We start from the raw sequence: 25,295 nt of genomic DNA, 5'->3' as shown, positions 1-25,295 counted from the left end.
AGGGTCCCAGGTTTGATTCCAGTCAAGGGCATGTACCTTGGTTGCTGACACATCCCCAGTAGGGGGTGTGCAAGAGGCAGCTGATCTATGTTTCTCTCTCATCGAAGTTTCTAACTCTCTACCCCTCTCTCTTCCTCTCTGTAAAAAATCAATAAAATATATTATTAAAAAAAAGACTTAGGACCTAGTTTTTAAGCATTGATGGTATATAAACATATCTACCTAAAAGGAAGAATTTAGATGTTTGAGGAATTTATCTAGAGAAGAACAGAGAATTTTAATTCAGCTTTGATTTCAAGTGATGATCACACAATCTTGTTCATTTATTTGAAGAAAAGGCGATTCTCTGGACCATGTTCCTGAAGGCTTGCTTCACTTGCTGGTTTCTTAGTGTATATATGAAAGGATTTAAGAGAGGAGCCACCGAGGTATTGAGCACAGCCACTCCTTTGCTTAAAGTCACCCTCTCCCTTGCAGAAGGTTTAATGTACGTGAAAATGCAGCTGCCATAAGTGAGGGAGACAACTACCAGGTGGGAGGAGCAAGTGGAAAAAGCTTTTTTTCTTTGTCTCCTGGAAGGAATTCTCAGAATTGTCCGGATGATATACGCATAGGAGAGAGTAACCAGTGTTAAGGAGACCATGATGGTTACAACAGCTAAAGAAAATGCCATGAGCTCTAGAAAGTGAGTGTCTGTGCAAGAAAGCTGCAGGACTGGAGAAGAGTCACAGAAGAAATGATCAATTATATTGGAGGCGCAGAAATCCAATTGCAGTATCAGAATTATTGGTGGACAGATGATCAGCAATCCTATAAACCAGGAGCCAAAGACCAGAAGCATACAGACCTTGCTGCTCATGATGGCAGTGTAATGCAGAGGTTTGCAGATGGCCACATAGCGGTCATAGGACATGGCAGCCAGAAAGTAAAATTCGGTCACCCCCAATAGAATGAAAAAGAATAGCTGAGTCACACAGCCATTATAGGAAATGGTTGTGTTCCCCGTCACAAGACTGACAAGGAATCTGGGAATGCAGACTGATGTAAATAATATTTCTAGGAAAGAGAAATTTCGAAGGAAGAAGTACATGGGAGTCTGCAGATGGGGATCAGAAAGGGTGAGAGCAATAATGATCAGGTTCCCAGCCACACTGAGCATGTAGTTAGCAAGGAGAAACATGAAAAGTACAACCTGCCACTGCGGGTCAGTTGTCAATCCAAGAAGAATAAACTCTGTCACTTCTGTGTAATTTCTCATCATGCTCCTGCTTTTCGATGATATACTTAGGGTTAGCTGTAAAATAGATGAAGAAATAAGAAAGCCGGGACACCAACAAAGAAGCACACACATGCACATGCACTTTAAAAAAAATTGCTGCTGCCTTTTTCTTTTACAGAAAAATAATTTTGTGGTACATAGCAACAGAATACTTTAAAATGATTTTATTTATTATGGCATATAGTAATTCATTATTCCTATACAGTATTTTTTTCATTGTATTGTTACACATTTCAGTATACATCTTTGTCCTCTGAATATTTTTGACATATTCCTGAAAACAATAAAATAAGAGATTGTTACCTACTAAAATAAAGCTCCTGAGAGTTTTTCTACCATACTGCAATAGTTGTTGAAGATATCTATTTTCTGTTGCTCTCTATATACTTTGTGTTGTTGTTGTTAATCCTCACCTGAGAAAATTTTCCCATTGATTTTATTTTTTAGAGAGAGTAGGTGGGTGAGGGAGAGACACACAGAGAAATATCAATGTGAGAAACATAGATTGGTTGCCTCCCTTATGCACCCTGGCCAGAGCTGGCGATTGAATCGAATCTGGGATGCTTCAGTCTGTGGTCCATCGCTCTACCTACTGAGCAAAACTGGCGAGGGCATACATTTTTTTAATTGTACTATCTTGAATAAGCACTTCTTTTCTTTTTTCCATTCAAACTTACAATCTATGGAGACAACTCAGTTACCTACCGGGTACAGTAATGTGTTTCTGATAATAGTATACAGTGGTATTTAATCAATGGGAGGGTACCCAATGTATTCCAATATCTGCATGGCAAGGTATTCTAATTTTAGTTAATAATATGTTTAATGGTCTTTTGTAAGATTGTAAGTATATTTTTGAGTGTATTTTTATTTACCACCTACCTATCCTGAGTCTGCTCCTATTATTAAAGCAGGACTTTCCTTTGCTTTAATTTTATTTTTGTAAACTGCAAGTGTTTTTACTTACTTCTAAAATGATTTAGAACTCTCCCACAATATTGGCTATTATTTTTTTTTTGAGGAGACCTCTCCCCAAAAAAAGGTAATATCAATAGCTTGACATTAAAGTTAAATTTTGAGGAGGCAAATATGATTACTTTTTTCTTTTTTATTCCATGTGTGGCTTTCAAATTATTATGTGTAATTATATTTTAATGCATGTGTATGGGGTATTCACATAGGCATTGATAAATCCATAAAAGTTCTCAAGACAATAAGGCAACAATAGGTATAAAGACATTTTTGGACAAAGGAGAAAGGTGAGAAATGAGGTATGAGATTTAAGAAGAGGTTTGGGTGGGTTAAATAATTGAGGAAGAGTGTAACAAGTGATAATTCTTGATCTTATACAGATTTGCTTAATTATTTTTCCTGTTTAAGTTATTATTTTTCCCTAAAAGTTTTTAATGTGTTGTTATCTAAGATCATTAAAAAAAAAATACTTAAATGTTTAGACAGCCTGCCTAAGTCGTATGACTTGTTTGTTTTTCTATGTTCTTCCTGGGTTTCAGAGCTTATAAAAGGAATATTTTCTCAGGATTAGCCAATTAACTTAATATGTTAATGAACTTTTTTTACCTATAAAATTTTTTACCTATAAAATTTAGAGACGGATACGTGCCCACTTTCAAACATTAGTTCTCTTTTTTCCATTGTTTGTATTTTTTTCCTTTTCATATGCTTCTATTTATGCACATTAAATAAAGTTTCTTGAGCAGAGAGGAAGAGAGAGATAGAGAGTTAGAAACATCGATGAGAGAGAATCATCGATCAGCTGCCTCTTGCACACCCCCTACTGGGGATGTGCCCGCAACCAAGGTACATGCCCTCGATCTGAATAACCCGGGACCTTTCAGTCCGCAGGCCAACGCTCTATCCACTGAGCCAAACAGGTTTCGGCTTGAATGTATTATTATTTTATAAATATATATATTTTTATTTCAGATAGGAAGAAAGAGGTAGAAACATCAATGATGAGAGAGAATCATTGATCAGATGCCCCTGCACATCCCCCAATGGTGGTTGAACCCCCAACCCTGGCATGTGCACTGACCAGGATCAAACTATGACTTCCTGGTTCATAGATCGATGCTCAACCACTGAGTCATACCAGTGCACTTGAATTTATTATTTTAAAAAAATGATATTAGAAGATATCTAGATAAGAACACAAAAAATCATGTACTGTTTCAACCACAAAGTATTTGTCACAACGAATAATAATGTTGCATGAAATACTAGTAAGTTATAGTATTTTAAAATTTGCCTCATTTATATATTTTGTAAAATTTGTGAGATTGAGTTTCTCTTTACATAGCATTGTACATATTTCAGATTACTTATAAAAAGCATAAATATACACTTTTGAGACAAAAATATATTCCTGAGAGAAACTATCAAAGGCGTACTTACGTTTTTGGTAAATATGACTGATATTTGTCAATGTCCTTTACAATGCCTCTTTGACTTATTTAAACATAAATGTGCTAGGATTTTTCCAAAGCCTTTTGCAATGCTTCATCTCTGTCATTTGCTTTCTAACCAAATGTCCAGAATGTTGATAATAAAAAATAATCCCAAGAGCTCCCCAAAAATAGGGCATACATTAACCCATTTCTATATACAAAACAAAATTTCTTTAAGGATCTGAGGTGCCAGATTTTTCTACCTATACCACTTAAAGAAGTATTATCTTGATACTTAAAATAAGCTATAGTTGCAATAAAAGTCATGTTCTTCCAAGCTTGTTAGGCAAGATGAGGTGATCTTTTGTACAGAAATAATGTTATTCAGGCTAGCCATCTTTTACCCACTCCTTTTACAATGGACTCAGGGGACCAGCTGATGAATAAACAAAAGGCACCACAGAGATGGTGGTCTCAAGACACCAAGCATTAAACAGTAGTCTGAATTGCTACAAAAATTTAGAATAGAATATTTAAGTGCTGGTAGCCTCAAATCAGAGCAAAAATACATAGAAGGATTTGCATTTTCATAATGATCAATAAATTCACAAAAAGAAACTTAATTACAATGAAAAAGGCATTAGCAATTTCTAAATGGCAACACATAGATTATGAACAAGTGGGGTTTTCTCTAATCTTTGGGAAAATATTAATAAGTCATTGTGATGTTTCAGAAAGAGGCTGAGGTTTCGATTATTCTGCACCATCAGAGGTGTCAGGCTCATCTTTAATCTTTTATATCTTTCCACTGAATGATAACATAGAAAACTTGATCATATTTAGAATCACTATAATATATTCATTAATAATTATTTGTTGGATGTTTTTTATGTGTTGCCCTTCAAGCTTAGTTTCTGAGAATGCAGAGGTGATAAAGACAGCTCTTTGCCTAATTTATTTATTTCATTTAAAAAAATTCTTTATTGTTGAAAGTATTATATATGTCTCTCCGCCCCCCCATTGATCTCTTTGCATAATTTTTAGTACTTACAGAAAAGTGTGAGAATTCTACATTATAGTATTTTTGAAATCTTAAATTTTCTTTTTCCTGTGTAACGAGGTATATTCTCTCTCAGCATCATCTTATTATTCACTGCTTTGATATTTTAAGACATTTGTAATATCCCATTATTTGAGATATATCTAATTTTTATTTAATCTGTTTCATAAAACATTTTGTTTCATGAAATAGTTTAAAATGAATAGAAAATGTGGTTAATTATCTTAAATGCTAGAAATTCTCTGAACAAAGATTTTAAGGTTATTTTTACTGTTTCTTTGGGAAACAAACGAAGTTATTCAATGTATATGATTAAGCAATACAAAGTGCATACTGAAGTAGAGACCATGAAAACATAATGGCTATTTAAATTCAAAATCTGTTGTTGTTGTTTTTTACTAAAAATCAAAATCAAGAACTTGAATAATGTGCCATAAGCATGATGTTGATTTACAAACATTTCACAATAGTGTTTATATATGTTTATTTGTAGCCTTTGATATTATTTAAAACTAGAGGCCCAGTGCATGAAAATTCATGCACTGGAAAGGAAAGAGAGGGTCCCATAGCCCAGTTTGCCCCCTTTTACAGTCTGGGAGCCCTCAGGGCTGGGAGGCTACATGGCAATCAGGGGAAGGCAACACCCCCATCTCACCTCTGCTGCTGCCACTACCAGCAGCACAAACCTCGGCTGAGCTTCAGGGGGCCCTGGGCTGCTGGGGGGCTCGAGGGCTGGGAGACTCTGAAGGCAGATGTCAACAAGGCTGGGCTGAGGGGACTGGGCACTGCCATCTTGTGGCTATGGGCACCTGTCTTTGAGTGAAGGGCAGTCAATTAGCATATTCCCTCTTTATTGGCTGTGAGTGCCACCATCTTTGCAATGGGATGAGGGTCAATTAGCATATTCTCTCTTTATTAGATAGGATTATACATTATAGAGAACCTATTATAAAATAAAGATACATGCTTTAGCCAAAACCGGTTTGGCTCAATGGATAGAGCATTGGTCTGGGGACCGAAAGGTCCCGGGTTCGATTCTGGTCAAGGGCATCTTGGTTGCAGGCACATCCCCAGGAGGGGGTGTGCAGGAGGCAGCTGATCAATGATTCTCTCTCATCGATGTTTCTAACTCTCCCTCTCTCTTCCTCTCTGTAAAAAATCAATAAAAAAATATATATTTTTAAAAAAGATACATGCTTTAATTTTATGTAATTTTAAATAATTTGCTTTAATATATAAGACATCATCTTAATTTGAAGACTTCTGCAAAGACCTATTTACAAATAAGGTCTTATCTACAGATTCCAGGTAAACATGAATTTTCGAAGGAAAATATACAAACCTGTACAGTACCCAAAATGCATACTTCTTTTTTTAAAAAAATATATTTTATTGATTTTTCAGAGAGAGGAAAGGAGAAGGATAGATAGCCAGAAACATTGATGATAGAGAATCATTGACCAGCTGCCTCCCGCACCCCAAATCTAATCTTATTCTGTCACCATATATTTGACAAACAAATACATTTAATAGCAATTTTAAACAATAAAATATGTCTCCATTGAGCATGGCAAATTATATGCTTTCAAAATTTTTACACAATTAGCTTTTATATCAATATTTTCAAGAATGTGTTATAGGAACATGCATAAAGATCAACTGAATATAAATAATTACATTGATTTATTTATATTGTTTGGAATTTCTTTTTTCTTTATTGATTAAGGTACTATATGTGTGTACTTATCCGCCCACTACCACTGCCCTCCTTCCCCATTCATGCCCTCATCCCCTTGGTGTCTGTGTCCATTGGTTATGTTTATATGCATGCATACAAATCCTTTGGTAGATCTCTCCCCCTTATCCCACCTTCCCCAACCATCCCTCTGAGGTTTGACAATCTGATTGATGCTTCTCAGTCTCTGGATCTATTTTTGTTCATCATTATATTCCACAAATGAGTGAGATCATGTGATATTTATCTTTCTATGACTGGCTTATTTCGCCTAGCATAATGCTCTCCCGTTCCATCCACACTGTTGCAAATGGTAATAATTCTTTTTTTCTCCCCTTCAGTATAGTATTCCATTGGGTAGATATAATATTTTTTTAATCCACTCATCTGCTGATGGGCACCTAGGCTGTTTCCAAATCTTAGCTATAGTAAATTGTAGTGATATGAACATAGGGGTGCATATATCCTTTCTGATTGGTGTTTCTAGTTTCTTGGGATATATTTCTAGAAGTGGGATTAGTGGGTCAAATGGCAGTTTCATTTTTAGGTTTTTTTTTTTTAGGAAACTCCATACTGTTTCCCACAGTGGCTGCACCAGTCTGCATTCCCACCAGCAGCACATGAGGGTTCCTTTTTCTCCCCTTTTCTGTAAGTTCACTATTAATCTATACAAATGCCATAGATTTCTTGGTGTTAATTTTGTATCCTTCCACATTGCCAAATTATTTACTGAATCTAATAATTTTTGATGGAGTCTTTAGGGTTTTCTATGTACAGTTTCATGTCAACTGTGAATAAGGATAGTTTTACATCTTCTTTTCCAATTTGGATGCTTTTTATTTCTTCTTGTCTGATTGCTATGGCTAGCACTTCCAGTACTATGTCAAACAGGAGTGGTGAAAGTGGGCATCTCTGTCTTGTTCCTGTTCTTAGGGAAAATGGTTTTAGTTTTTGCCCATGGAGTATGATGTTGGCTGCCAGTTTGTCATATAAAGCTTTTATTATGTTGAGGTATGATCCCTCTATTCCCATTTTTGCTGAGGGATTTTACCAAAAAATGCTGCTGGATATTCTCGAATGCTTTTTCTGCATCAATTGATATGACTATGTGGTTTTTATCTCTCAATTTGTTTATGTGATGTATCATGTTTATTGATTTGCAAATATTGTACCATCTTTACCTCCTTGGGATAAGTCCTACTTGGTCATGGTGAATGATTTTTCTGATGTAATGCTGGATCTGATTTGCTAAAATTTTATTGATTTTGGCATCTATATTTATGAGGGATATTGGCCTGTAATTTTCTTTTATTGTGTAGTCTATTTTTGGTTTAGGTATTAGGGTGATGCTGGCTTCATAGAATGAGCTTGGAAGTGTTCCTTCCTCGAGAAATTTTTTGAATAGTCTGAGGAGGATAGATTTTAGTTCTTCTTTGAATGTTGGTAAAACTCCCATGTGAAGCCACATGGCCTCAGGCTTTAATTTGCTGGAAGCTTTTTGATGAATAATTATATTTATTAAATTAAGAATAACTAAATGAATAAAATGTGATCTAGTTTTTCAATACACTATTTTTTTAATTGTATTGAATTTATTGGGGTGACAAGCATTAACAAAATTATATAGGCTTCAGCCGGGACCAGTTTGGCTCAGTGGATAGAGCTTCGGCCTACGGACTGAAAGGTCCCGGTTCGATTCCAGTCAAGGGCATGTACCTTGGTTGCGGGCACATCCCCAGTAGGGGGTGTGCAAGAGGCAGCTGATCGATGATTCTCTCTCATCGATGTTTCTAACTCTCTATCCCTCTCTCTTCCTCTCTGTGAAAATTCAATAAAATATATTTTAAAAAATTATATAGGCTTCAAGTGTACAATTCTGTAATACATCATCTGTATATTGTATTGTGTTTCGCTATCCCAAGCCTCCTTCCATCAGCATTTATCCCACCTTTACCTACTTCAACCTCCCTCACACCCTTTTTCTGTTTTTGAGATTGTGTTTATCTACTTTCTTCATTTCTTTTGGATGCATTGATTAGTGCTCTTCTGTAAGAACGTTAATTCTTGTCCTGGTCCGTGTGCTACTTGGCTGAGCATCGACCCATGCAGTTCAATTTCCAGTCAGGGCACATGCCCAAGTTACCAGCTTGATCTCCAGTCAGGGTATGCATGAAGCAGCTGATAGATGTATCTCTCCCCCTCTCCATTCTTCTCTCTCTCTCTCTCTCTCTCTCTCTCTCTCATCTGTAAGCCAATAAAATATATTTAAAAAATAAAGTTAATCCTTTCCCACCTTTAATTAATTATTCAATTATTTATAATAGCATGTACTAATGATTATAAGTTGTTTTTTTTGGGGGGGGGGCTTATAATTCAATTAGAAGCCCAATTCATAAAATTTGTGTAAGGGGCTCAGCTCCTACAGCTGTGGCAGCTGCCTCAGTCCTTGCAGCCCTGTCTTTGTCTGGGACGTAGTCTGCAATGTCCCCCGGGAGGTCATTCAGCTGTCCAGTCTAATTAGCATATTATGCTTTTATTATGATAGATACTTCATTATTTATTTTGTTTTTCAAATTCTTCAGCATTGGCCATTGGCTGCTCTTTTAAGTAATTAGCCCTGTAAACTGACCATGAGATTCATTGCTTCTGTGGGGTGAAACTTCAGGGTCTTTCATAAATTGCAACAGGACACTTTGCTTCACAAGAAAGTGTTCTTTTTCTAGAAACTGATTCAAGTCTGGATTGGATGAAAGTTTTTTGATTCAAGTAAGGCTTCCATTAATAAGATTTGTTGATATTATTATTAGTGTTATTGCTATTATTATTGAGTAAAAATTACCTCAATAGGTTTCCCATCTATATTTGTCCTACACTTTCATGATTAATCTCCTATAATAAAGGTACATTTCTGTGAATTACCATTTTCATTACCACTTTACACAGGCTTCTGGGAGCTATACAGTAACTTGGTTCCATCATTCCAAAACTTAAGGCAGACACTATCAGGGAAGTTTCAGGGAGGCTTCCATAGCAGCATGTCCCACTTTCATCATCAACCCCACCTCCTGTCTTCCTCAGTTATAATAAAAGGCAATGTATTTTAATTCTGGATATCTTAGGGAATATAGTTTGGAGATTAATAAATAGCTTGAAAATGTTGAATGCATTCCAACCTATCTCATCAATGTATTGATTTAAACCTCTGTATTAACTGATATTTCAACTTTTTATTATAGATAAAGTTTAAATCATTTGTTTATTAGTTACCTGAGGAACTAGTGGATTGCCTCCCATCTACTCAAAGATGCATAGAGAATACACAATTTCTGGTAAATCCACTAAATTCAATAATTTCAGCTCTATGTAAAATTAAGTTTCTTCTACCAAGGGATATTAGAAATCATCCAAACATAGGTTTTTATAATTTTGTTAAAATAAATGACAGAAGAGGTGACTTAGTCAGTTATTAAATTCTGATTCTACAGATTTCTTAATTATAAAGTTGATTTAATTCACAAGCTCTCCATATGTCTTCTGTGAATGAATGGTAGGGTATTGATTGGGAAAGAGTGATGATTGAGAATTAGAATGAGTCCTGATTTTGAAAGCATAATGTAGACAGTCTTGTCAACAGAAGGATCCATCTTCCTAAGCCTCCTGAAGTGGTTCAGACATTGTTTAGAAACTCTGTAATTGCCTAATAAGAAGGAGTTAACTTTAAATTTCTCCTTTTGTATGCATTCACCACTACTAGACTGTTTTAGGACCTATAGCATGTATCAGAATAACTAGGCATTCTCCAGAAGATGGCAAGCATGCATAAACTAAGAAACAAAAAGTTTACATGTTAAAAGTTTTACAGGATTTTGTTTGTTTGTTTGTTTGTTTGTTTGGAGAGGAAAGGAGGAGGATAGAGGCTAGAAACATCAATGATGAAAGAAAATCAGAAACATCAATGATGAGAGAGAATCATTGATTGAATGCCTCCTGCATGCCCCCTTTGGGGAATGGAACCTGCAACCAAGGCATGAGCCCTGACTGCAAATCTAACTGTAACCTCCTGGTTCATGGGTTGATGCTCAACCACTGAACCACACTGTCTGAGTTTTGCTAAGATGATTGAAACATTAAAGTTACATTTTCTGAGTCCCCCTAACTTCCCTCCCCTGCCAGTCTGGTCAAATCCTCTGGAAAACAAGATCAGCAAAGAAATACAGTCCTAAATGACTCAATAGATCAGATGGACTTAATTAACATCTTCAGTACATTTCACCCCAAAGCCATGGAATAAACTTTCTACTTAAGTGCTCATGGGACATTTTCAAAGATAGACCACATATTGGGTCACAAGCAAAGTCTCCCCAAATTCACGAAGATTGAAATATCAAGCATCTTCTCAAACCAAAATGGCAGAATTTTAGAAATAAACTTGAATAAAAACAATCTAAATAATTCAAACACTTGGAAGCTGAATAGCATGCTATTAAACATTGATTGGGTTACCAAAAGATCAAAGAAGAAATTAAAAACATTCTGAAAGCATTCTGCCAGAGAAAGAATTCAGAGCATTGGTCATAAGGTAGGTGAAAAGAATTGAAGACAATATGTGTAAGAACAAAGAGGAAATGAAAAATGATATAAAGAACTCAATAGACAGCATCAATACTAGACTAGAAAAAGCAAAGTGAAGGACATAAAAAGAGATAAGGAAGTCCACTTTATAATACTAAAGGGAGCAATCCAACAGGAAGAAATAACTCTCATAGACATATAAGCACCCAAAAGTGGAGCACTCAAATAAAATAAAATAAAATAAAATAAAATAAAAAATAAAAACTTCTGGAAGATAACAAGTGAGAGACTGGCAGCAATACAATCACACTGGGGGACTATAACACCACACTATCACCATTGGACAAATCCTCTCAACAAAAAATCAGCAAAGAAACATCAATTCTAAATGACTCACTAGATCAGATGGAATTAATTGCCATCTTCAGAACATTTCACCCGAAAGCCACACAATATACATTCTCCTTGAGTGCACATGGGTCATTTTCAAAGGTGTACCACATTTAGAAAATACAATGTTGCTAAAGGAAAGATAAAAATAGAATGTAGAACACTAATCCCAAAATAATATAGAGAGAAAATAAAATGACATTTAAGAAAAAGGTAAATAGTAGTAGTAGTAATACTGTTTAAAAATAAAAGTGTAATAATTAAAAAGGTAAAATCAGGAGAGGAAAAAGAAAAAAAAGTTTCTTACGTAAAAGATGAAAAAATAAAAATGTGCAGTAGTGAAGGTCATTCACTTCCTCTCCTGTTCTGATTGACACACCTGTTTCCTAGTCAGGATGTTCCCTGCATTCCACTGCTCCTCGGTGTTGTAGGCCACAGTCCTGATTTTTAAGCAGGCAGTACTTCTTTGTTTTTTACACTCCTTTATTTGTGTTTACAGTCAATTTGTGAATCAACCCCTGGGTGGCGGTGTTTCTGGACTGACCTCTGGGCCTATAGGTCCTCTCTAGCTAGTGTTTATATTTTGTTTTTCCTGTGGCACTTAACACCGGTTTGGGGAAATGGGCTGCCCCAGAGCTGGTTCTCTGGTCACTATTCCCCCTCTCTGAACCCCAGGTTCCAAAAAACACCTTTCCCCCGTGGTCTCCCAGAATGTCCCCAATTGGGTGATCCTATATGTCTGGCTTAGCAATCAAAAGCAAGGATTTAAAGGGGAAAAGAGCCAGAGCAAGTGCACCCTCTCTGTCACTGGGGTGCAAGTCCACGCAGTCTTTTCTCCCCTTGGGTCCAAGCAGCGGTCACACTGTCAAAATCCCTCTGCTGCCCTTTCAGTTCAGCTATAGGCTGCTTTTTTTTTTTTTTTAATATATATTTTATTGATTTTGTACAGAGAGGAAGGGAGAGAGATAGAGTCAGAAACATCGATGAGAATCATCGATCAGCTGCCTCTTGCACACCCCCCACTGGGGATGTGCCCGCAACCAAGGTACATGCCCTTGACCGGAATCGAACCTGGGACCTTTCAGTCCCCAAGCCGACGCTCTGTCCACTGAGCCAAACCGGTCCCGGCTAGGCTGCTTTCTAGAGCTCCCTCCTGTTAGCATCCTTTCGGATGCCCTGCCAGACTCATGGATCGCGCCAGCCCCACAGCCGCGGGTCCTTTCTGGATGCAGACTTCGCTGTGTATGCATTTCTCTCCCCTGCCCGGACCACAGACCTCCCCTGGTCCCAGGGGAAACCTGACCTTTCCGTGAGGAGGCGCAGAGCTCCTCACACCGCCTGGGAACCGGTGTGCTGGGGTTCGCCGCTGTTCACCGGCTGCCAGTGTTGTAGATTCTCGGGGTTTTCAGGCTTCTGACAACATCCACTTTCCCCTCCAGTATGGTGCGGTCTCCGGTTCAGAGCTGGTTGCTCTGGGAGGGATTCCAGCAGCAGTGGAGGCTGCCCGTTCCGGGGAACCCCGTCTGGCTGTGCCCCACATTCCCCTGGTGTGTAGGTGTCCCTCAACTCACAAACACTCCCTGGGCGACTACACCCTTCCTTCCTTCTCTCACTCACGCACTATGTTGCAGTCTGCCTTCCCATCGGCAGCCAGCCTCCCCAAATTTTCTTATTGCTTGATTGCTGCTGAGATTTTATGGCTAGTGGCTTTTAACGATTTATGACATTTTCTTCAGCCAATTATCACTTGTTATTTTGATACCAAGGGTCTCAACAGCCCATGAATGATTACCACCCTGTTGAGAACATTCCTTAGTATCCAGAATTTGAGGAATGACCCTTGGGAATATGTGTTAATGAAGTTCAAATTTACAATAATATTAATAAACTTTCATTTTAAGTGACTATTTAACTTTATGCTTGTCAGAGTCAACTTTCAAGATGATTATTCACCAATGAAAATAACTTTGTTTTCTATCATCACAACACAGTAATGTGACAGTAATTCCGTGAAATTAAAAAACTGTTATGGCACAAATTTTTCGTGTGCCTCTTACATACATATAATTTTTCCTATGGTTAAAGGAAACGTATTTTTGAAATTTTATAATGTGATATTATATATGAGTATACCTTTTGAAACCCTCTATAAACATGACTTCCCAAATATATCTGATATATTTCTCACCATATATCACATTTGCAATCAAAGCTTTATTGTTTCACAGAACTTCAAAATATTGATAGTATTTTACTTTGCCCTGGCTGGTGTGGCTTAGTTGGTTGGACATGATCCCATGCACCAAGAGGCTGTCAGTTTGATTTTCAGTCAGGGCACATGCCCTGTTTGCTGGGTGGATCCTCAATAGGGGGAAGCAGCCAATTGATGTTCTGCTCTCACATCAATGCTTCTCTCTTTCTCCCTTTCCTTTATTCTCTCTCTAAAAATCAATGAAAACATATAATTTTACTTTAAAGCATGAAAATAATTCTTTTGGAAAGATTTATAGTGGTTTTTATATATCTACATTTATTGACTTAGAGTATAAGAATCAACTTCTTTAAATAATTTCCTATTGATCAACAGGATCAACTTTTCTTTCCCTCTTATTTTCCTCTTTTTATTTCTCTCCTGTCTTCCTACATCCCCATCCTATTTAATGAAACCCTAATATGCAAATGGACTGAACAGTAGAATGACCAGCAGAACAACCGATGCTCACTGACCACTAGGGGGCAGACACTCAATGTAGGACCTGCCCCCTGGAGGTCAGTGAGCTCCCACAGGGGGAGCTCTCCTCAGCCAGAAGCCAGCCTCATGGCTGGGAGTGCAGCAGCTGAGGTGGGAGCCTCTGGGGCCTCAGCTGCAGGCAGGGGGTAAGGAACGAGGTTTCCCAGACTGTGAGAGCTCTGGACTGCTGGGGATCCGGCCTATGCTGGTAGGCAGACATCCCCCGAGGGGTCTCAGACTGTGAAAGAGTGCAGGCCGGGCTGAGGGACCTACCCCTAGTGTCTATCATATGTATCACACGGATAAAATACATTCATTTAGTTTATCATATGTATCATATATATCATACATATAATGTGCATTCATTAGTTAACATTTGCATATTGCTTTTCCAAACTCTTGATTTTCACTTTTCATGTTTATTTACTTGTTTAACATTATGAAAGCAAACTTGTACTGTTTTATTTATTTTTAGATAACTCTAATAAACAATACATAATCAATTGGTTTTAATTTTCATTTTGTGGCAGTATTATGCTAAGTATGTTTGAGAAAAAAATGTAACTAAATCCTTGAAAATACAATGGTCAGAAAAAGGTGAATGCTTAAGGACATTCTTGTCTATGAGCAATAAGATGGGACATTTCTATTGTGGACTTTGAAAATATGTAGAATTTTTAGGTAGAAATTATGTAGAAAATATGTAGAATTTTAATTAATATGTTAACATATACATCAGACCAAGCTGCAAATCAAGAAGTCAAATTCAGTTGCCCTATATCTAATTAGAATTAAAATTACTGTCCAAGACAACCACTTTTCTTTTTTCTTTTTTTTTTACTAATTCATTAGAGTTGAAGAACTCATCAACTATGGGAACTAGATGTGAACATATTTTTACAGTTCTCAAAGATCTCCAAGAGTCATTTTTCAGATATGAGTGAGGGAGATAGAACCACCTCTGAAAAAGAAAATGGGAAGATAAAGATAGTACTGTATATTTGCTAATAAACAAAACAAACCTAAGATTTCAGTAATTTACATATTATCATATCTATGATACTCCCTGGAGTCAATATCTCACACCATTCTGGGTTCTGAGTTTCTCATTTTCTTCATGTCAATAGAAAAGACCATTTTTTCTAATATTTGAAGGAGTCTGATTATAAAGTGAATTTTATCAAGATAACTTAATTTGCCTATAGAGCACAGTTTTCCTTTTTAAGCATTATTGGGACATATAATGAAATCTTTAGTTAAATCTATTATTCTATAAAATATTATCAAAGGAAAAAAAGGCAAATTCTGTTTCCTCTATTACACTGGAACTTCATTATTTTTTTTTCTAGGAAAACAAATACAAAAATCAATACAACGTCATTTTCAATTGCAAATATAATATATTTGACAGCATATTTATTTAATTTCTATTTAATTTTTCTAATGTTTTAACTATATCTCATTGATAAATTCAAATAGACATTTTAATAATTCTTTTAATCATATAACATATTTTCTCAGTGACAGAAAAAAACATTGGAGAGGTATCAATTAATGCTCATATTTTTTATTTCACATAAATTTTATATTTCTATGAGGTTTTTAGTAAGTTTCTTATATGATAGCAATTTTTACATGTTTTTAATGAATTTATAATCTACCTTACTGTGAGAAACAATGGAGATCATTACTTTATCTAAAGTTTTATTACAGAGGTGAGAGATTTACCATCATCTATATAACTTTAAAGACTTAGGACCTAGCCTAAATCAGTTTGACTCAATAGATGGAATGTTGGCCTGAGGATTGAAGGGTCCCAGGTTCGATTCCAGTCAAGGGCATGTACCTTGGTTGCTGACACATCCCCAGTAGGGGGTGTGCAAGAGGCAGCTGATCTATGTTTCTCTCTCATCGAAGTTTCTAACTCTCTACCCCTCTCTCTTCCTCTCTGTAAAAAATCAATAAAATATATTATTAAAAAAAAGACTTAGGACCTAGTTTTTAAGCATTGATGGTATATAAACATATCTACCTAAAAGGAAGAATTTAGATGTTTGAGGAATTTATCTAGAGAAGAACAGAGAATTTTAATTCAGCTTTGATTTCAAGTGATGATCACACAATTATGTTCATTTATTTGAAGAAAAGGCGATTCTCTGGACCATGTTCCTGAAGGCTTGCTTCACTTGCTGGTTTCTTAGTGTATATATGAAAGGATTCAAGAGAGGAGCCACCGAGGTATTGAGCACAGCCACTCCTTTGCTTAAAGTCACCCTCTCCCTTGCAGAAGGTTTAATGTACGTGAAAATGCAGCTGCCGTAAGTGAGGGAGACAACTACCAGGTGGGAGGAGCAAGTGGAAAAAGCTTTTTTTCTTTGTCTCCTGGAAGGAATTCTCAGAATTGTCCGGATGATATACGCATAGGAGAGAGTAACCAGTGTTAAGGAGACCATGATGGTTACAACAGCTAAAGAAAATGCCATGAGTTCTAAAAAGTGAGTGTCTGTGCAAGAAAGCTGCAGGATTGGAGAAGAGTCACAGAAGAAATGATCAATTATATTGGAGGCGCAGAAATCCAATTGCAGTATCAGAATTATTGGTGGACAGATGATCAGCAATCCTATAAACCAGGAGCCAAGGACCAGAAGCATACAGACCTTGCTGCTCATGATGGCAGTGTAATGCAGAGGTTTGCAGATGGCCACATAGCGGTCATAGGACATGGCAGCCAGAAAGTAAAATTCGGTCACCCCCAATAGAATGAAAAAGAATAGCTGAGTCAAACAGCCATTATAGGAAATGGTTGTGTTCCCCGTCACAAGACTGACAAGGAATCTGGGAATGCAGACTGATGTAAATAATATTTCTAGGAAAGAGAAATTTCGAAGGAAGAAGTACATGGGAGTCTGCAGATGGGGATCAGAAAGGGTGAGAGCAATAATGATCAGGTTCCCAGCCACACTGAGCATGTAGTTAGCAAGGAGAAACATGAAAAGTACAACCTGCCACTGCGGGTCAGTTGTCAATCCAAGAAGAATAAACTCTGTCACTTCTGTGTAATTTCTCATCGTGCTCCTGCTTTTCGATGATATACTTAGTGTTAGCTGTAAAATAGATGAAGAAATAAGAAAGCCGGGACACCAACAAAGAAGCACACACATGCACATGCACTTTAAAAAAAAAATTGCTGCTGCCTTTTTCTTTTAGAGAAAAATAATTTTGTAGTACATAGCAACAAAATACTTTTAAATGATTTTATTTATTATGGCATATAGTAATTCATTATTCCTATACAGTATTTTCTTCATTGTATTGTTACACATTTCAGTATACATCTTTGTCCTCTGAATATTTTTGACATATTCCTGAAAACAATAAAATAAGAGGTTGTTACCTACTAAAATAAAGCTCCTGGGAGTTTTTCTACCATACTGCAATAGTTGTTGAAGATATGTATTTTCTGTTGCTCTCTATATACTTTGTGTTGTTGTTGTTAATCCTCACCAGAGGACATTTTCCCATTGGTTTTATTTTTTAGAGAGAGTAGGTGGGTGAGGGAGAGACACACAGAGAAATATCAATGTGAGAAACATAGATTGGTTGCCTCCCGCATGCACCCTGGCCAGAGCTGGCGATTGAATCGAATCTGGGATGCTTCAGTCTGTGGTCCACCGCTCTACCCACTGAGCAAAACTGGTGAGGGCATACATTTTTTTAATTGTACTATCTTGAATAAGCACTTCTTTTCTTTTTTCCATTCAAACTTACAATCTATGGAGACAACTCAGTTACCTACCGGGTACAGTAGTGTGTTTCTGATAAAAGCATACAGTGGTATTTAATCAATGGGAGGGTACCCAATGTATTCCAATATCTGCATGGCAAGGTATTCTAATTTTAGTTAAAAATATGTTTAACGGTCTTTTGTAAGATTGTAAGTATATTCCTGAGTGTATTTTTATTTACCACCTACCTATCCTGAGTCTGCTCCTATTATTAAAGCAGGACTTTCCTTTGTTTTAATTTTATTTTTGTAAACTGCAAGTGTTTTTACTTACTTCTAAAATGATTTAGAACTCTCCCACAATATTGGCTATTATTTTTTTTTTAGGAAACCCCCCCCCCAAAAAAAAAGGTAATATCAATAGCTTGACATTAAAGTTAAATTTTGGGGAGGCAAATATGATTACTTTTTTCTTTTTTATTCCATGTGTGGCTTTCAAATTATTATGTGTAATTATATTTTAATGCATGTGCATGGGGTATTCACATAGACATTGATAAATCCACAAAAGTTCTCAAGACAATGAGGCAACAATAGGTATAAAGACATTTTTGGACAAAGGAGAAAGGTGGGAAATGAGGTATGAGATTTCAGAAGTGAGATTGGGTGGGCTAGGTAATTAAGGAAGAGTGTAACAAGTGATAATTCTTGATCTTATACCGATTTGCTTAATTATTTTTCCTGTTTAAGTTATTATTTTTCCCTAAAAGTTTTTAATGTGTTGTTATCTAAGATCATTAAAAAAAAAATACTTAAATGTTTAGACAGCCTGCCTAAGTCGTATGACTTGTTTGTTTTTCTATGTTCTTCCTGGGTTTCAGAGCTTATAAAAGGAATATTTTCTCAGGATTAGCCAATTAACTTAATATGTTAATGAACTTTTTTTACCTATAAAATTTTTTACCTATAAAATTTAGAGACGGATACATTCCCACTTTCAAACATTAGTTCTCTTTTTTGCATTGTTTCTATTATTTTTCCTTTTCATATGCTTCTATTTATGCACATTAAATAAAGTTTCTCGAGCAGAGAGGAAGAGAGAGATAGAGAGTTAGAAACATCGATGAGAGAGAATCATTGATCAGTTTCCTCTTGCACACCCCCTACTGGGGATGTGCCCGCAACCAAGGTACATGCCCTTGATCTGAACCAAACCGGGACTTTTCAGTCCGCAGGCCAACGCTCTATCCACTGAGCCAAACAGGTTTCGGCTTGAATGTATTATTATTTTATAAATATATATATTTTTATTTCAGATAGGAAGAAAGAGGTAGAAACATCAATGATGAGAGAGAATCATTGATCAGATGCCCCTGCACATCCCCCAATGGTGGTTGAACCCCCAACCCTGGCATGTGCATTGACCAGGATCAAACTATGACTTCCTGGTTCATAGATCGATGCTCAACCACTGAGTCATACCAGTGCGCTTGAATCTATTATTTAAAAAATGATATTAGAAGATATCTAGATAAGAACACAAAAAATCATGTACTCTTATCAACCATAAAGTATTTGTCACAATGAATAATAATGTTGCATGAAATACTAGTAAGTAAGTTATAGTATTTTAAAATTTGCCTCATTTATATATTTTGTAAAATTTGTGAGATTGAGTTTCTTTTTACATAGCATTGTACATATTTCAGATTACTTATAAAAAGCATAAATATACACTTTTGAGGCAAAAATATATTCCTGAGAGAAACTATCAAGGGCGTACTTACGTTTTTGGTAAATATGATTGATATTTGTCAATGTCCTTTACAATGCCTCTTTGACTTGTTTAAACATGTGTGCTAGGATTTTTCAAAAGCCCTTTGCAATGCTTCATATCTGTCATTTGCTTTCTAACCAAATGTCCAAAATGTTGATAATAAAAAATAAAAAAAAAACCAAAAGCTCCCCTAAAAAAGGGCATACATTAACCCATTTCTATATACAAAACAAAATTTCTTTAAGGATCTGAGGTGCCAGATTTTTCTACCTATACCACTTAAAGAAGTATTATCTTGATACTTAAAATAAGCTATAGTTGCAATAAAAGCTTATGTCATGTTCTTCCAAGCTTGTTAGGCAAGATGAGGTGATCTTTTGTACAGAAATAATGTTATTCAGGCTAGCCATATTTTACCCACTCCTTTTACAATGGACTCAGGGGACCAGCTGATGAATAAACAAAAGGCACCACAGAGATGGTGATCTCAAGACACCAAGCATTAAACAGTAGTCTGAATTGCTACAAAAATTTAGAATATTTAAGTGCTGGTAGCCTCAAATCAGAGCAAAAATACATAGAAGGATTTGCATTTTCATAATGATCAATAAATTCACAAAAAGAAACTTAATTACAATGAAAAAGGCATTAGCAATTTCTAAATGGCAACACATAGATTGTGAACAAGTGGGGTTTTCTCTAATCTTTGGGAAAATATTAATAAGTAATTGTGATGTTTCAGAAAGAGGCTGAGGTTTCCATTATTCTGCCCCATCAGAGGTGTCAGGCTCGTCTTTAATCTTTTATATCTTTCCACTGAATGATAACAAAGAAAACTTGATCATGTTTAGAATCACTATCATATATTCATTAATAATTATTTGTTGGATCTTTTTTATGTGTTGCCCTTCAAGCTTAGTTTCTGAGAATGCAGAGGTGATAAAGACAGCTCTGCCTAATTTATTTATTTCATTAAAAAAAATTCTTTATTGTTGAAAGTATTACATATGTCTCTTCCCCCCATTGATCTCTTTGCATAATTTTTAGTATTTACAGAAAAGTGTGAGAATTCTACATTATAGTATTTTTGAAATCTTAAATTTCCGTTTTCCTGTGTAACATGAGGTATATTCTCCCTCAGCATCATCTTATTATTCACTGCTTTGATCTTTTAAGACATTTGTAATATCCCATTATTTGAAACATATCTAATTTTTATTTAATCTGTTTCATAAAACATTTTGTTTCATGAAATAGTTTAAAATGAATAGAAATTGTGGTTACTTATCTTAAATGCTAGAAACTCTCTGAACAAAGATTTTAAGGTTATTTTTACTGTTTCTTTGGGAAACAAACGAAGTTATTCAATGTATATGATTAAGCAATACAAAGTGCATACTGAAGTAGAGACCATGACAGCATAATGGCTATTTAAACTCAAAATCTGTTTGTATTTTTTTACTAAAAATCAAAATGAAGAACTTGAATAATGTGCCATAAGCATGATGTTGATTTACAAACATTTCACAATAGTGTTTATATATGTTTATTTGTAGCCTTTGATATTATTTAAAACTGAATTTTCATGCACTGGAAAGGAAAGGGAGGGTCTCATAGCCCAGTTTGCCCCCTTTTACAGTCTGGGAGCCCTCAGGGCTGGGAGGCGACATGGCAATTAGGGGAAGGCAACACCCCCATCTCACCTCTGCTGCTGCCACTACCAGCAGCACAAACCTCGGCTGAGCTTCAGGGGGCCCTGGGCTGCTGGGGGGCTCGAGGGCTGGGAGACTCTGAAGGCAGATGTCAACAAGGCTGGGCTGAGGGGACTGGGCACTGCCATCTTGTGGCTATGGGCACCTGTCTTTGAGTGAAGTCAGGTGCCAATAGCATATTCCCTTTTTATTGGCTGTGAGTGCCACCATCTTTGCAATGGGATGAGGGTCAATTAGCATATTCTCTCTTTATTAGATAGGATTATACATTATAGAGAACCTATTATAAAATAAAGATACATGCTTTAGCAAAAACTGGTTTGGCTCAATGGATAGAGCATTGGTCCCGGGTTCGATTCCGGTCAAGGGCATCTTGGTTGCGGGCACATCCCCAGGAGGGGGGTATGCAGGAGGCAGCTGATCAATGATTCTCTCTCATCGATGTTTCTAACTCTCCCTCTCTCTTCCTCTCTGTAAAAAATCAATAAAAAAATATATATTTTTAAAAAAGATACATGCTTTAATTTTATGTAATTTTAAATAATTTGCTTTAATATATAAGACATCATCTTAATTTGAAGACTTCTGCAAAGACCTATTTACAAATAAGGTCTTATCTACAGATTCCAGGTAAACATGAATTTTCGAAGGGAAATATACAAACCTGTACAGTACCCAAAATGCATACTTCTTTTTAAAAAAAATATATATTTTATTGATTTTTTCAGAGAGAGGAAAGGAGAGGGATAGATAGCCAGAAACATTGATGATAGAGAATCATTGACCAGCTGCCTCCCGCACCCCAAATCTAATCTTATTCTGTCACCATATATTTGACAAACAAATACATTTAATAGCAATTTTAAACAATAAAATATGTCTCCATTGAGCATGGCAAATTATATGCTTTCAAAATTTTTACACAATTAGCTTTTATATCAATATTTTCAAGAATGTGTTATAGGAACATGCATAAAGATCAACTGAATATAAATAATTACATTGATTTATTTATATTGTTTGGAATTTCTTTTTTCTTTATTGATTAAGGTACTATATGTGTGTACTTATCTGCCCACTACCACTGCCCTCCTTCCCCATTCATGCCCTCATCCCCTTGGTGTCTGTGTCCATTGGTTATGTTTATATGCATGCATACAAATCCTTTGGTAGATCTCTCCCCCTTATCCCACCCTCCCCAACCATCCCTCTGAGGTTTGATAATCTGATTGATGCTTCTCAGTCTCTGGATCTATTTTTGTTCATCATTATATTCCACAAATGAGTGAGATCATGTGATATTTATCTTTCTATGACCGGCTTATTTCGCCTAGCATAATGCTCTCCAGTTTCATCCACACTGTTGCAAATGGTAATAATTCTTTTTTTCTCCCCTTCAGTATAGTATTCCATTGGGGAGATATAACACATTTTTTAATCCACTCATCTGCTGATGGGCACTTAGGCTATTTCCAAATCTTAGCTATGGTAAATTGTAGTGATATGAACATAGGGGTGCATATATCCTTTCTGATCGGTGTTTCTAGTTTCTTGGGATATATTTCTAGAAGTAGGATTAGTGGGTCAAATGGCAGTTCCATTTTAAGTGGGTTTTTTTTTTGGAAATTCCATACTGTTTCCCACAGTGGCTGCACCAGTCTGCATTCCCATCAGCAGTACATGAGGGTTCCTTTTTCTCCCCTTTTCTGTGAGTTCACTATTAATCTATACAAATGCCATAGATTTCTTGGTGTTAATTTTGTATCCTTCCATATTGCCAAATTATTTATTAAGTCTAATAATTTTTCATGGAGTCTTTAGGGTTTTCTATGTACAGTTTCATGTCAACTGTGAATAAGGATAGTTTTACATCTTCTTTTCCAATTTGGATGCTTTTTATTTCTTCTTGTCTGATTGCTATGGCTAGCACTTCCAGTACTATGTCAAACAGGAGTGGTGAAAATGGGCATCTCTGTCTTGTTCCTGTTCTTAGGGAAAATGGTTTTAGTTTTTGCCCATTGAGTATGATGTTGGCTGCCGGTTTGTCATATAAAACTTTTATTATGTTGAGGTATGATCCCTCTATTCCCATTTTTGCTGAGGGATTTTACCAAAAAATGCTGCTGGATATTCTCGAATGCTTTTTCTGCATCCCAATTGATATGACTATGTGGTTTTTATCTCTCAATTTGTTTATGTGATGCATCATGTTTATTGATTTGCAGATATTGTACCATCTTTGCATCCTACTTGGTCATGGTGAATGATTTTTCTGATGTAATGCTGGATCTGATTTGCTAAAATTTTATTGATTTTGGCATCTATATTTATGAGGGATATTGGCCTGTAATTTTCTTTTATTGTGTAGTCTATTTTTGGTTTAGGTATTAGGGTGATGCTGGCTTCATAGAATGAGCTTGGAAGTGTTCCTTCCTCGAGAAATTTTTTGAATAGTCTGAGGAGGATAGATTTTAATTCTTCTTTGAATGTTGGTAAAACTCCCGTGTGAAGCCACATGGCCTCAGACTTTTAATGCTGGAAGCTTTTTGATGAATACTTACATTTATTAAATTAAGAATAACTAAATGAATAAAATGTGATCTAGTTTTTCAATACACTATTTTTTTAATTGTATTGAATTTATTGGGGTGACAAGCATTAACAAAATTATATAGGCTTCAAGTGTACAATTCTGTAGTACATCATCTGTATATTGTATTGTGTTTCGCTATCCCAAGCCTCCTTCCATCAGCATTTATCCCACCTTTACCTACTTCAACCTCCCTCACACCCTTTTTCTGTTTTTGAGATTGTGCTTATCTACTTTCTTCATTTCTTTTGGATGCATTGATTAGTGCTCTTCTGTAAGAACGTTAATTCTTGTCCTGGTCCTTGTGCTACTTGGCTGAGCATCGACCCATGCAGTTCAGTTTCCAGTCAGGGCACATGCCCAAGTTACCAGCTTGATCTCCAGTCAGTGTTTGCATGAAGCAGCTGATAGATGTATCTCTCCCCCTCTCCATTCTCTCTCTCTCTCTCTCTCTCTCTTTCTCTTTCTCTCTTTCTCTCATCTCTAAGCCAATAAAATATATTAAAAAAATAAAGTTAATCCTTTCCCACCTTTAATTATTCAATTATTTATAATAGCATGCACTAATGATTATTAGGTTTTTTTGGGGGGGGCTTATAATTCAATTAGAAGCCCAATTCATAAAATTTGTGTAAGGGGCTCAGCTCTTACAGCTGTGGCAGCTGCCTCAGTCCTTGCAGCCCTGTCTTTGTCTGGGACGTAGTCTGCAATGTCCCCCGGGAGGTCATTCAGCTGTCCAGTCTAATTAACATATTATGCTTTTATTATTATAGATACTTCATTATTTATTTTGTTTTTCAAATTCTTCAGCATTGGCCATTGGCTGCTCTTTTAAGTAATTAGCCCTGTAAACTGACCATGAGATTCATTGCTTCTGTGGGGTGAAACTTCAGGGTCTTTCATAAATTGCAACAGGACACTTTGCTTCACAAGAAAGTGTTCTTTTTCTAGAAACTGATTTAAGTCTGGATTGGATGAAAGTTTTTTGATTCAAGTCAGGCTTCCATTAATAATATTTGTTGTTACTATTATAAGTGTTATTGCTATTATTATTGAGTAAAAATTACCTCAGTAGGTTTCCCATCTATATTTGTCCTACACTTTAATGATTAATCTCCTATAATAAAGGTACATTTCTGTGAATTACCATTTTCATTACCACTTTACACAGGCTTCTGGGAGCTGTACAGTAACTTGGTTCCATCATTCCAAGACTTAAGGAAGACACTATCAGGAAAGTTTCAGGGAGGCTTCCATAGCAGCATGTCCCACTTTCATCACCAACCCCACTTCCTCTTTTCCTCAGTTATAATAAAAGAC

At 36.2% G+C, this 25,295-nt stretch overlaps 2 protein-coding genes across 2 annotated transcripts; both read right to left on the bottom strand.

The window, feature by feature from the left end:
- Window positions 1-319: 319 nt before the first annotated feature.
- On the bottom strand, window positions 320-1,261 carry LOC118729338 (olfactory receptor 6C75-like). The gene has a single exon (XM_036456791.1). The coding sequence runs from the start codon at window positions 1,259-1,261 to the stop codon at window positions 320-322; it is 942 nt and encodes a 313-aa protein (XP_036312684.1).
- A 15,040-nt stretch (window positions 1,262-16,301) lies between these two features.
- LOC118729740 (olfactory receptor 6C75-like) lies at window positions 16,302-17,240 on the bottom strand. Its single transcript, XM_036457157.1, has one exon. It carries the CDS (start codon window positions 17,238-17,240, stop codon window positions 16,302-16,304), a length of 939 nt encoding a protein of 312 aa, XP_036313050.1.
- Window positions 17,241-25,295: the final 8,055 nt, after the last annotated feature.

The sequence above is a fragment of the Pipistrellus kuhlii genome, unplaced genomic scaffold, assembly GCF_014108245.1.
Source record: "Pipistrellus kuhlii isolate mPipKuh1 unplaced genomic scaffold, mPipKuh1.p scaffold_m20_p_3, whole genome shotgun sequence".
NCBI lineage: Eukaryota > Metazoa > Chordata > Mammalia > Chiroptera > Vespertilionidae > Pipistrellus > Pipistrellus kuhlii.
The sequence above is the reverse complement of the archived record's forward strand: the minus strand, read 5'-3'. Positions and strand labels throughout refer to the sequence as shown.